The 13,464-nt window shown below is 43.1% G+C and overlaps 1 protein-coding gene across 3 annotated transcripts in view; it reads right to left on the bottom strand.

The window, feature by feature from the left end:
• Positions 1-13,464, bottom strand: part of abcc4 (ATP binding cassette subfamily C member 4 (PEL blood group)) — a 405,942-nt gene that overhangs the window by 46,779 nt on the left and 345,699 nt on the right. For all 3 annotated transcript variants that reach the window (XM_078545915.1, XM_078545916.1, XM_078545917.1), the window contains one exon: positions 3,227-3,316. In XM_078545915.1, coding sequence (XP_078402041.1) covers positions 3,227-3,316 — 90 coding nt within the window. The remainder of the gene's footprint in view (positions 1-3,226; positions 3,317-13,464) is intronic.

Raw genomic sequence — 13,464 nt, 5'->3', positions numbered from 1 at the left:
TCAAAAACAGGCTCACTTTTAAAAGTTACCTGGTCTTCTTCTGGCCAGTCAGCTCCTGCTTGTTGTGCTGCTGTTGCCAGGAATCAATGTTGGACTCTGTCTGGATGGGCCTAAAATTTACATTTCTGTGCCAATGACATCATCTAGCTTTTCGATCTTAAATAGGTTTGGAACATCGCTGTTAACATTATGGCAGCCAGCAATGAAGTGGCTTGGAGGTGAGATCTAATTTTTAGGATTTTCACCCCTTTCAACCTCACCTTGCCCATCAGGGTGGCGGGGGTGTGGTGGGGGTTGGATTTAAAATCGAGATATGATTCTGCACTTCCAGCAGAAAGCTGCATTCAATGTGAGCACAGCATGAACTGGGGCGCAACACCATGGCCTGAATTTTCAGGATGGTGGGGGCTCGACTGCCTGACCGATTCCAGTAGGCCGGATGCCATTTCATGCTCTAACAATCATTGATTGGCATAAGGCAGGACTCCCGCCCGTCACCATGAGTAAGTTCTACCTTGAATTGGCCGGCGGCTCTCCAGTCCCTCCAGGAACACCGCTGCAGTGGCCAGAAGAGGCACTGAAGAGAGCTGCCTAGAACTAAGTGCTGGGAACCAGAGGAGAGGTAAGTGGCAGGGGTCCCAGGGTGGGGAGGGTAGGGAAGGCCTGGGGGGTTGTGAGGGGGTGATTGGGGTCTCGGGGGATAGGTCGGGCGGGAGGGGAGGTCGGAAGGTCACCCGGCCTTAAGGGGAGTCAGAAGGAGGCTTCTGAAGGAGGTGACACCCCCTTCCCACCGAGATCAAACTCTGTGCGTTTTTGGGTATGCCCCTTGATTTGTCATCCTCCTGCCAGCCTAAAAATTGAGGCTGGGCGAGAAAAGGCCCTTAAGTGGCAAGGGCAGTCTTCCCGTCTGAGGCCCTGCCCACCCTAGTGTAAAATCGCGACCGTGTTGGGTCGGACGGGATCCCGGATGGAATCTCAGAACCCCGCAGAGAGACAGTTTAAAATTCTGGCCTGTAGCTCCAATTCCTCAACCTGTGATCTTATCCAATAATGAATTGACCGAAGCATTCAATCATCCCTCATACTTCAAATCTGTAAATATGAAAATCCACATCCAGGGAAGGTCTGTATCAATTCAACACTAATTGTAGCATTTATATTGTCAAATTTGAGTACTGAGATCACTTCAGGGCAAAATAGGTAGAGAATCAAGATTTGCTTTCCTTGGAAGGGTTGACATCTGTTAAAACTCCTTTCTTTTATATACCCAGATGGAGTTTAAACAGGCACCAATAAGATGAAAAAGCAAAACTCTAACATGTTGCACAACCAAATTGACTTTCTATTGGGGAGAAATTACACATTGCAATTAAAAATTCAATTTGTGTCTTTAAATGTCAAATTGGAAGGCTTCTATGTGATGTCGCCAGAACATTCTTCAAGTATTACCAAAACATTAAAATGCTGTTGAGGAACTGTTCATACGCAAAGCCACAAAAAGGCTTTTATGAGAATGAGAAGAAAGGGCATGCTATTCCCTTAGAGTGAAGTTTTGGTGCCACCATCATTTTTGAACAGTCTCTTCCACTCTTTAAATTGAGCCCAAGGACTACAGAAATATTTTGTCTCCTATAAGGATATATATAATGAAACGCACACAGCCACAATTTTGATATCATCATTATATTTCTCTGCATCAATGAAAGCTAGGTTTTATACTCCAATGAGCAGAACACTCAAAGTAATTCTGTTATGACTGCAGTCAAGCATGGATATTTACAGCAACGACAACAGTACCACGTTTTGAAGTATTACAGAACATAAAATCAGGATCATTTTAATTATTTCTGACTTTTTACTGTGGATAGGTTTTCTTTAAATAGTGAGTGCCAACATGATTAGATGTACTTTATACAATGTTGGGTGGTGGCTGTGACAGAAACTCAGCTTTCCGTCCATATTTGATAAGATTTCAGATAATCAGGCTAAAGACAAATTAAAAAGAAAATTAACTGTTTTTCTCCCCTAAGAAATTCCTTTCTTCTGTTGTTCCATAATAACTATTTGTCTGACTCACTGTCAAAGAACTCACTTTGTTATGCATGGAGCAGTTAGTTGCATTGCTTCCTCGGATGATAGGACAGATATTCAGAACGTAATTGCTGGTGGTGGGGGGAGGTCATTTGTTCTAAAAGCGTGATCATCATCAAGATTATATGAAAATAACAGTTTTTTTCATTTAAAAATGTACTTTTAAAACCCAGAAACGAAAACAGAAAATGCTGGAAAAACTCAGCAGGTCTGACAGCATCTGTGGAGAGAGAAACAGAGTTGACATTTCGAGTCCATATGACTCTTCTTTCAGGAACTCGAATCGTCAACTGTTTCTCTCTCTACAGATGCTGTCAGACCTGCTCAGTTTTTCCAGCATTTTCTGTTTTGGTTTCAAATTTCCAGCATCCTCAGTATTTTGCTTTTACTTTAAAACCCAGACTTGCTTTGAGAGTCAAATCTCCTGTTTTATTCTGTTTTCCCTCATGTGAAAACTAAGAGGATGCCATGAGGATCACTTCCCATGAAATCTTCACAAACCTATATTCCAAGAACTACTAGAACTGCAAGGATTTTAGAATTCTGAAATGTGCTACTAACAGGGAGCTCTGCAGGAGGTCAATTTAATAATATCTTGTGTATTTCTACTTCAGTGCATTATTGCTTGCAATTGTAGCAAAATATCCCTTTGTGCCTTATTATTCTCTGCCTTTGGAAATGTCAGAAAGATAGAAAGAAAGAGGGAGAGAGAAATGGATGTGGCTATGGGGTGGAAGGGGCAGGTGGAAGAGGAAGGGTGGCAGTCGAGTGAGAAGGAGCAATGCTGCACCTCTTGGCTCGACATTCATGTATGTATTTTTGAAAGCCTTCGTGGTGGCACCCCGCAGTCCCTTTAAGAACCGCTCACTGTCCTGGTTTTCCTGAATGCAGTCAGTGCATACCCCCGGCTCATAATGAATGTGTGCTTCTTGCCTGCCATATTGAAGGTCGAGACCGTTCAGCACCCAAAACACAGGCAGCTTTCTAGATTTCTCTACAAATTGCACTGGTAGATTACTTAATAACTTGCATAATGCAAACATGTAGGAGCCAAGTACACTTCAAAGCAACTTATAGGTGTTTAAAAACCCTACTGCCTTGAAAGTATATTATGGTTTCCCAATCCAGCTCCTACCTCTTCTAATGCATTCCACAGTGCTTCATCAGTGTGTTCATCAAAGGGATCCAGGTTCTTCTTCATGGTACCAGTAAATAAAACAGGATCCTGATAGCAAAAAAAATAATTGTTTAGATATCATATTTTCTACTGATGGAATCGAAGAGTATTTTCTCTGGTTTCTATAAGGTTCTCAAGTAAAATTAATTTTGAATCTCAACTTTTCAGCTCCAGCACAAAACTACTGACTCTGTATTAAAGTCTAAATCAAAGGTTACAAGAATGAATGGTGTTATCAGCCTGAAACTTTAACTGTTTCTCTCTCTGCAGATGCTGCCTAAACTGCTGACCGTTCCCAGCATTTTCTATTTCTAATGTAATAGTCAGGGCTCTTTTGAGAATTAAGGCACATCATTTTACCAGCACAGAAGAAACTTTACCCTTAGCCATGACTGACCAATTTCAGATGAATGTCAAAAGTTTTGTTTCATGTTTAGCCTCTTATTATACCTTCAAGTGTGAAACTGCTATTTGTTAATTAATGCTAACAGTAACTGATAAGACTATGTAGTCTAGTCAGTGTGTAAACTGGAGAGGATACTTAAAAAAAAGTTTTTTTTCTAACATTTCTAAATCATCCCTGATTCAACTTTGAGCAAAAATATAAAGATTTTAAACAAGCACAAATTATGATGGCCATTACATAACAGAACACACGTAAAAAGTTAATCTATTTTTATGAACAATGTGCATGGCTAATAAAAAACTGATGTCGATCGGATATATATTTGGATGTTCTATCTGTTCCTTTCAAAGGAACATGACTAGTTTGTATCTGAGCTATCCCTTCCCTAAAATAGCTTTCATTGTTCAGTTACTGTTTTACCTTGCAATCACCCTTTTCAATCTACCTGTGCTAGATTCCTTCTTAAATCACCAAATTGGCTCTTCTCAACAAAATTACTAATTTATCACCTTCTTGCTGTTTCAGGACAGGATTTTGGGTTTTGGGTCAGGACCCTTACATGGGGAAACAGATACTGAGCAGTGAATTTCCCCTACACAAAAACAAAAATACCTGGAAAAACTCAGCAGGTCTGACAGCATCTGCGGAAAGGAATACAGTTAACGTTTCGAGTCTGTGTGACTCTTCAACAGAACTAAGGAAAAATAGAAAAGAGGTGAAATATAAGCTGGTTTAAGTGGGGTGGGGGTGGGGGGGGGGGGGGGGTGGGACAAGTAGAGCTGGACAGAGGGCCAGTGATAGGTGGAGATAACCAAAAGGTGTCATAGACAAAAGGACAAAGAGGTGTTGAAGCTGGTGATATTATCTAAGGTATGTGCTAATTAAGGTACATATAGCCCTAGTGGTGGGGTGGGGGGAAGGGATCGAAATAGGCTAAAAGGCAAAGTTAAAACAATGGATGGAAATACATTTAAAAATAATGGAAATAGGTGGGAAAAGAAAAATCTATATAAATTATTGGAAAAAAGGGGGATCGGAAAGGGGGTGGGGACGGAGGAGAGAGTTCATGATCTAAAATTGTTGAACTCAATATTCAGTCTGGAAGGCTGTAAAGTGCTTAGTTGGAAGATGAGGTGCTGTTCCTCCAGTTTGCATTAAGCTTCACTGGAACAATGCAGCAGGCCAAGGAAATGGCGGAGGATGATCCTTTGAATGCGGAGGCTGGATGGGTGATAAGTGAGGACACCCTGCCAGCCTCCGCATTCAAAGGATCATCCTCCGCCATTTCTGCCAACGCCACCACCAAACACATCTTCCCTTCACCCCCCCCGGCGGCATTCCGCAGGGATCGTTCCCTCCGGGACACCCTGGTCCACTCCTCCATCACCCCCTACACCTCAACCCCCTCCCACGGCACCTTCCCATGCAACCGCAGAAGGTGCAACACCTGCCCCTTTACTTCCCCTCTTCTCACCGTCCAAGGGCCCAAACACTCCTTTCAAGTGAAACAGCATTTCACTTGCACTTCCCTCAACTTAGTCTACTGCATTCGTTGCTCCCAATGCGGTTTCCTCTACATTGGAGAGACCAAACGCAGACGGGGTGACCACTTTGTGGAACACCTTCGGTCTGTCTGCAAGCATGACCCAGACCTCCCTGTCACTTGCCATTTCAACACTCCACCCTGCTCTCATGCCCACATGTCCGTCCTTGGCTTGCTGCATTGTTCCAGTGAAGCTCAACGCAAACTGGAGGAACAGCGCCTCACCTTCCGACTAGGCACTTTACAGCCTTCCAGACTGAATATTGAGTTCAACAATTTTAGATCATGAACTCTCTCCTCCATCCCCACCCCCTTTCCGATCCACCTTTTTTTCCAATAATTTATATAGATTTTTCTTTTCCCACCTATTTCTATTATTTTTAAATGTATTTTCATCCATTGTTTTATCTTTGCCTTTTAGCCTATTTCGATCCCTTCCCCCCACCCCACCCCCACTAGGGCTATCTGTACCTTTATTATCACATTCCTTTGATAATATCACCGGCTTCAACACCTTTTTGTCCTTTTGTCTATGGCATCTTTTGGTTATCTCCACCTATCACTGGCCCTCTATCCAGCTCTACTTGTCCCACCCCACCCCCCCTTAAACCAGCTTATATTTCACCTTTCTATTTTTCCTTAGTTCTGTTGAAGAGTCACACGGACTCGAAACGTTAACTCTGTTCCTCTCCGCAGATGCTGTCAGACCTGCTGAGTTTTTCCAGGTATTTTTGTTTTTGTTTTGGATTTCCAGCATCCGTAGTTTTTTTGCTTTTATCTTAGTGAATTTCCCTTGATTTGGCCAATTAGTGGCCAGAGGGCAGGCTGGGCAGGCTTTCGAAGCTGGAGGGCCAATAGGAGGCTCTCCAGTTTGGAAGTAGCTGCAGCTTGCAGTTCAGGTAACAGAGAGAGAGGGCGTCTCCATCTTGACCCACCGTCTCAAATGTTTTAAACTTTTAAATTAAAAGATGGAACCAGTAGCTGGGCCATCACTGTGAAGAGGGAACCCCTGCATAGAGCGGCCTTTGGCTGCAAATGTGGCCAGAAAGGCAGCAAGGGCCTCAAAGCCTGACTGGAGTGCTGACCCTCCTGCCCCCAGTTTTACACCCACCCACCTCTGTATAATACAAAAACAAAAATTGCTGGAAAAACTCAGCAGGCCTGACAGCATCTGTGGAGAGAAAGACATAGTTAACGTTTCGAGTCCGTGTGACTGTTCTTCAGAATTGAAGGGAAGTAAAAATGTGATGAAATATATACTGTTTAAGGGGGGTGGGACAGGTGAAGCTGTATAGAAGGCCAGTGATAGGTGGAGGCAAAGGAGAGATTGCAAAAGATGTCATAAACAAAAGGTCGACGGGGTGTAGATGGTGGTGATACTGGCTAAAGGAGGTGCTAATGCTGACATTAAGAGTAGAAAGCAGAATGAACAAGTGGCAGATGGCCCTAGTGGGGGTGGGGTGGGGGGAAGGGGATGGTGTGGGAGAGAAGTTTGAAATAGACTAAAAGGTGGGGGTAAAACAATGAGTGGAAATAAATTTTAAAAAATAGAAATAGGTGGGAAAAAATATATGTATAAAAATTTAAAAATAAATATTTGAAAAAAGGGGGATCAAAAAGGGGTGTGGATGGAGGAGAGAGTTCATGGTCTGAAGTTGCTGAACTCAATGTTAAGTCCGGAAGGCTGTAAAGTGCCTAATCGGAAGATGAGGTGCTGTTCCTCCAGTTTGCGTTGAGCTTCACTGGAACATTGCAACAGGCCAAGGACGGACATGTGGGTATGAAAGCAGGGTGGTGTGTTGAAATGGCAAGCGACAGGAAGGTCTGGGTCATGCTTGCTTACAGACCGAAGGTGTTCCACAAAGTAGCCGCCCAGTCTGCATTTGGTCTCTCCAATGTAGAGGAGATCGCATTGGGAGCAGTGAATGCAGTAGATCAAATTGAGGGAAGTGCAAGCGAAATGCTGCTTCATTTGAAAGGAGTATTTGGGCCCTTGGACGGTGAGGAAGGGGGGAAGTAAAGGGGCAGATGTTGCACCTTCTGCGATTGCATGGGATGGTGCCATGGGAGGGGGAGTATATATAATATGTCTATTTAGAATTGTAACATCATGTTTAATCAATACATCCACACCACCTCCTCTTGCATATCTGTAGTTTGAATGGAAATACCATTGCACTCTTGAGAATGAAAATCTATAAATACAACAAGAGCATCCACTGAAGGTGAAGCCACATAGAATTCGACAACAGGCTGCAATAACACCCCTCAAACCATGCAGTCCTCTGTGTGCAGCATATTAGGAAGCCCAAATGAAGATACATGTCCTATTGATGGATTAATAAGATAATACAAAGAAAGATGCAAAAAATAAAATCAACAAAAACCGATAGAATTTTAAAATACAGAAACCTTTAGAAAAACATAAACAAAAAGGGCAGGCAGAGAGGCAAAGAGAGAATTACAGGTAAGTATTATAGCAAAATACAAATGTAACAGGAAAACATTCTTAGTTTTACAACAAGAAGATTTTGAAAGAAGAAATGAGATCCCTTAAGCATATTGCTTGCGTGCAAGCCCTAGGCGGGCTTAAAGAAAAATTCCCTTGAATGGATGCTAATATACCTGAGGGTGCTAAGTTAGATGAGGGTCAGAATCCACAAAGTACTTACAGTCATCATGAGAGCATCAATGAATGTAGGCGAGATCACACTGGATTGAAAACAAGCCAATCTCACATTTATTTTCAAGAAAGGTGATGTAAGTAAACTACTGGCTCATTAATCTTACACTGGTATGATGGTCAAATGATGAAAATAATCAGTTGAGGAGGATCTATAGGAAAGTTGCCTAGTGTTTTCACATGGTGTTAGAAGGGACAAAACCTAACTGAGGAATCTTGACTTTTTAAGAGAATACTAGAAATGCACAGACCATTCTGCATCTGTAAAGGGAAATGACAAGTCAACATCTTGCATGTAATCTCTCGACACCAAAAATGATAATTTGTCTTTTCTCTCTACAGATATTCACTGATCCAATGCAAACTTCCAGGATTTGTTATTTATTATACCCTTGTGTACTGATCTGCTTCGCCCCTAAAATATATTTAAACGACTATTGTAAATAAAGTGTTACTAATAAATTTAACCCGACTGCTCCAAATGATTTAAAGAGGTAAATTAACAGAGGTATGGTTACATTAAGGAGGGTCTAAATGGAAGAGAGGGAGGTGGAGAGGTCAAGGGTGTTAGGGGGCATTTGCAGAGTATGGGGCTAGCTGGTTTAAGGGAGAGGGTATGCACAGGAAGCCAGAGTCAGAGTAAAGGAGGAAGGTATGTAGGGCTGGAAGAGCTTACAGAGATAAGGAGGGACAAAGGCATGAAGGGCTTGAAAACAATGAGAATTCTAAATGAGTCACTGGGTGTTTGGGAGCCAATGTAGATATGTGAACAATGTAGGTAAGTGAAAGATGAATGATTGGGACTTGATGCAGGATAGGATGTGGCCAGCAGAATCTTGGATGAACTGAAGTTTACGGAGGGTGAAGGATGGAAGATCAGTCAGGAAAGCTGGTTGACATGGGCATGGTTGAGGGCTTCAGCAGCAAATCTGCTGAGGTAGGAGTGGAGGTAGACAATATTTTGGAGGTGGAAGTTGACAGTTTTGGTGATGGAGGAGACATGGGATTGGAACTCCAAGATTAAAAATAGTAGTGTGTAGGCCACATCTAACTTAGATTTTAAATCATTTAACTCTTCCTTCATAAGCTCCACAGAAACATTATTTAATAGATATGCGAGGATGATCTATTTAAAAGCTGCAATTTAATCGCAAGGTTTGTGCTGCTTATAAATTGAGTGAGCTCTGCCCACACAGTTTGTGGAATCACTAAGTGCCTTTCACTAAGTGCCTGAAGACCGTGTCGACTGTATAACTCAGCACTAAGTCTACTGCGAATAAGATGATAATGCTACAGAAATATACAGGCTGAATGCTCTTACATACAAAATCCATTCTGCACAACCAGGCAGGCCGAGGGCAAAGAAAAAGGCAGTTAGTCTCAGAGATCAGGGAGGCTTCCTATTGTGATTATGGGATTATATGTTTGTCAATATATTTTCAAAATATTTCAATTTTCACATATTAATCATTCAAAAGGCTACACAGGTTAGAAAACCTAATTAGTAAAAATGTTAATTTTATGCTTGTGGGGGAAAGATATCAAGGTGAGCATTAAGAACACCCAAGGTCAGATTTAGTACATTCAGATAAACAGGAAAAATTGACCCAAGTTATGTGTCTCAACTCCTTTCACAGAATAACAACTGTTGCAACATTAATGTGCATATTTTTCCTATTTACTGCACCTGGCTGTCCTTGTTATCCCAGTGAGACTGATGATCTTATGCATATGTGTCAAGTGTGAGCAGTTTTGCACTGATGAAAACAGGTTAGGTGGCAGTAGAAGGAAGCAAAAAATTATAAAATGATAATTAAGTATGTGGGCAAAAATGTGGCAGATGGAGTTCAGTTAGGGAAGTGTAAGTTTTGAACCTAAAGAAGTTAGATCACAGCATGTTCTAAATGGTAAGCAGCGAGGAACGGAGTAGGGAATTTAAAAAAAATTCATTCATGGGATATGAGCATCATTGGGAAGGCTAGCATTCATTGCCCATCCCGAATTTGCCCTGAGAAGATAATGGTGAGCCACATTTTTGAACTGCTGCAGTCTGTGATGTAGATACACCTAGCCTTGTTAGGAAGGGGGTTCCAGGTTTTTGACCCAGTGATAGTAAAGGAACGGCGCTATAGATCCAAGTCAAGATAATGTGTGGCTTGGAGGAAACTTGCCCTTGGTGGTGTTGCCATGTATCTACTGCCTTTGTTCTTCTAGCTAGTAGAAGATGTGGGGTTGGAAGGTGCTGTCCAAGGAGACTTGGTCAGTTGTTGCACTGCATTATGTAGATGCTGAACAGGCTTTGGGGAGTCAGCAAGTAAGTTACCAGTGTTGTCCCGCAATGATCTATGTTGGGCCTCAACTATTCACTGTATTTATACGAGATAGAAGGTTGCACAACCGAATTTGCTGACGATCCAAAGATAGGAAGCATTATAAGCAGTTTAGTTGGAGATGTAAAATTGCAAAGAGATATTAGTATGTTAACGAATGGGCGAAACTATGGCAAACAGATTTCAGTGTAGGCAAATGAGGTCATTCTGTTTGGACCTAAAAAGGATAGAACAGGGTACTTGCTAAGTACTTGCTAAAAAATCTAGAAACAGTAGAGGTTCCAGCACACAGATCGTTCAGATGTCATGGACAGCTACAGAAAATCATTAAAAAAGACAATGGGCAAATGGCATGATGGCCATTATAGCTAGAGTACAGCGGACAGGAGTCATGTTTCAGCTATACAAGCCCTGCTGAGAACACACCTGGAGTGCTTGAGCAGTTCTGGGGTAGCATTTTGCATTTAGGGTCAGAAACACAATGTTGGAACCATTTCTAGATCCCAACCACTCAGCAATGTGGGGTACTGGAGGGTGGTGGGGGGGGCATCGGTGCAGTCACAGTATGTGATTTTCCCTGATGTCGGCTTCAGCTGTTAATTGGCCAGAGCATTAGTATGCTGTCAGACAGGGAGGAGTGCGTGCCATCCCCTTCATCTACAGGTTTCAATATCTTTTCACCTTGTCCTCTGGATATTCCTAAATTGCCATCACCCGCTTCTTCCTGCGGCACCACCCTCAAGTGAATTGGCAGCCAATTAGCGGGGGTGGGTGCAGGATGGAGGTGGGACTTCTAAGTGTTGGTCTAATTTGCAAGACATCAACCATTGCTGTGGCAGTCATTTTGCACTGCAAAGGAAGACTGAGTTCAGCAGGACAAGCAATGGCGTGGCACTCGATGGCTTCATGCAGCCTTGAAGTGATGTTGGAGGCAGGATGTGAGAGGTGAGTCGTCCTCTTCCTGGAGGGTGGCAGCAGAAAGCCACTCAGCCAACTAAGAAGGCTTGGCTGGAGCTGGCAGAACATGTCAGCAGATGAAGGAGGACCTGGGTTCAATGCCTCAGGAGGTTTAATGACCTTCTTGCTCTGGCAATGTGAGTGGAATGCAAAACCCAGATGACAGGTCTCCAGATCTCCAGCCACCAGCAGACACAGCAGCTGAGCAGTCTGAGGGCCTGTGTGCTCATGGTAATTAATGACCTGGCAACAAGACCCTGAGCCCTAAAGCTTTTGAGGACTGGGCAGCATTGATACATGCTGTTTCTTATTTAAATGAGATGATGGCATTTGGGAGAGGCCAACATTGTCTTATCTTTCTTTTGTCCTTGCAGAAGAGAGACCAGAATGCAAGGGAGGGGATATGCACAGGAGGAGGAGTGCCCGCAGCTCACCATCCTCACTGCCATGGAGATGATGCAATGGAAATCATGAGGATGGCGCTGCAGAAAGAAGTGGGTGATAGCAGTTTAGGAATATCCAGAGGACAGGGTGAAAAGATATTCAAACCTGTAGATGAAGGGAATGGAGCGCACTCCTCATTGTCTGACTGTATACCAATGCCCCAGTTGCATTGGGAAACCTCAGATCTGTAGAGGCATCTGCTGTTACAGTCAAGTTCTCATGAACTCCTTCTTATGTCGCCCACAGGGCCAGTTTTGCAGGGGGCCTGTCAAGAAACTGAACCAGCAGAGTCAGCACATTACACCATTCAAATGCACTCTCCACCAGCACAGACATGCTCACATTGATGGGTCCAATTGGTTCTTGCCTCTTTTCCTTTCTGCGACTCTCCTTAAGCCTGGGGCTCTGCACCTGCTTCTGAAGATGTTGATCTTCATCGCTATTCAACCCTATCGCCAAGTACCATGCGTTCCCTGCGGTCAGCTGCATTCACAAAGTTTGCTGGGCCCCTCATCTTATGGCCCCATGATCCCTGGAGGGTCATGACACCCTCCAGTGTTTAGCGTGCACTCGCTCTGCTAACTCTGCTCACCTGATGGCACCTGTGTGCTAATAGCCGAATGCTCCTCTGAGCTGGGCACCCTTTTATGTGTCCACCTAACTGAATGATGCAGTAATGACCCTGGCTCCTTGCTGTGTTGTTGTCTCCTTTAATTCAGGCCACTCCTGACCCATTGTGTGCCCCATAAAAATCCCAAACTGGCTCTTGATGAGCTGACAATAAGCTTGTTAACAAGAAAATTGGCCAATTCTCTGAATTGGGCTGGTTGTCGTGTCCATGTTCTGCCCTCCTGAGGAAAATTGGGAACAGTCAGAATGTTGACGACAAACTGGCATGCCGACTGGTGGTGCTAGTTTTCGTGCCCATCCATTTCCATACTTGCCTGCATATTGGGGTGAAAATCCTGCACCTGGGCACTACACCTCAGGAAGTATATATTGGCTTGCAGGGAGTGCAGTGGGATTCACCTCCATCACTGGATTCCTGAAGGTGCAGGGCATCACTGATTGCACCAATGTGGCCACCAAGGCACCAAGTGAGAGGCCAATGAGATTCATCAACAGGAAGGGCTTACACTCCCTCGAAGTTCAGCTGGTCGTGACCACAACAAGAGCTTCATGCATGCATGTGCTCAGAATAATACTAAATAATAATACCAGAATAATACCTGGACTCCAAGTGATAAATTATGAGAAGAGATTACACAAACTAAGGTTGCAGTCATTGGAATTTAGAAACTTAAAATGTGATTTGGTTGAAGTTTCAAGATATTAAGGGGAACAGATACAGTAGATAAAGAAGCTATTTCTGATTGCTTGGGCAGCTAAAAATTAGAGCCAGACCTTTCAAGAGTGAAATTAGAAAACACTTCTACACACAAAAGGTGACAGAAGTTTGGAACTCTGTTTTGCAAACAACATTGATGTAAAACAAATTGTTAATTTTATATCTGAAACTGATAGACTTTTGTTAACCAAAGGTATTTAGGATTATGACTGATTTGGAGTTAGATTGCATACCTGGCATGACTAAATGGTGGAACAGGATCGAGGGGCTAAATGGCCAGCTCCTGTTCCTACATGTTCCTAAATTGCAAACATTCTGATCAGATCACATCAGGAGTACTGTGTATTGTTCTTAGGACTATACCTCAGGAAGGTTATCTTGGCAGATTTTCAAGAATGATGTGGGGCGAAAAGGGTTAAATTATGAGGACAGGTTGCATATGAGACGTGTCTTCTTTGAGTGTGGAAGATTAACAGGTGATCTAA

Source organism: Cetorhinus maximus, chromosome 7, assembly GCF_964194155.1.
Source record: "Cetorhinus maximus chromosome 7, sCetMax3.hap1.1, whole genome shotgun sequence".
In the NCBI taxonomy this organism is placed as follows: domain Eukaryota; kingdom Metazoa; phylum Chordata; class Chondrichthyes; order Lamniformes; family Cetorhinidae; genus Cetorhinus; species Cetorhinus maximus.
This window is presented reverse-complemented; position numbering and strand designations above follow the sequence as displayed.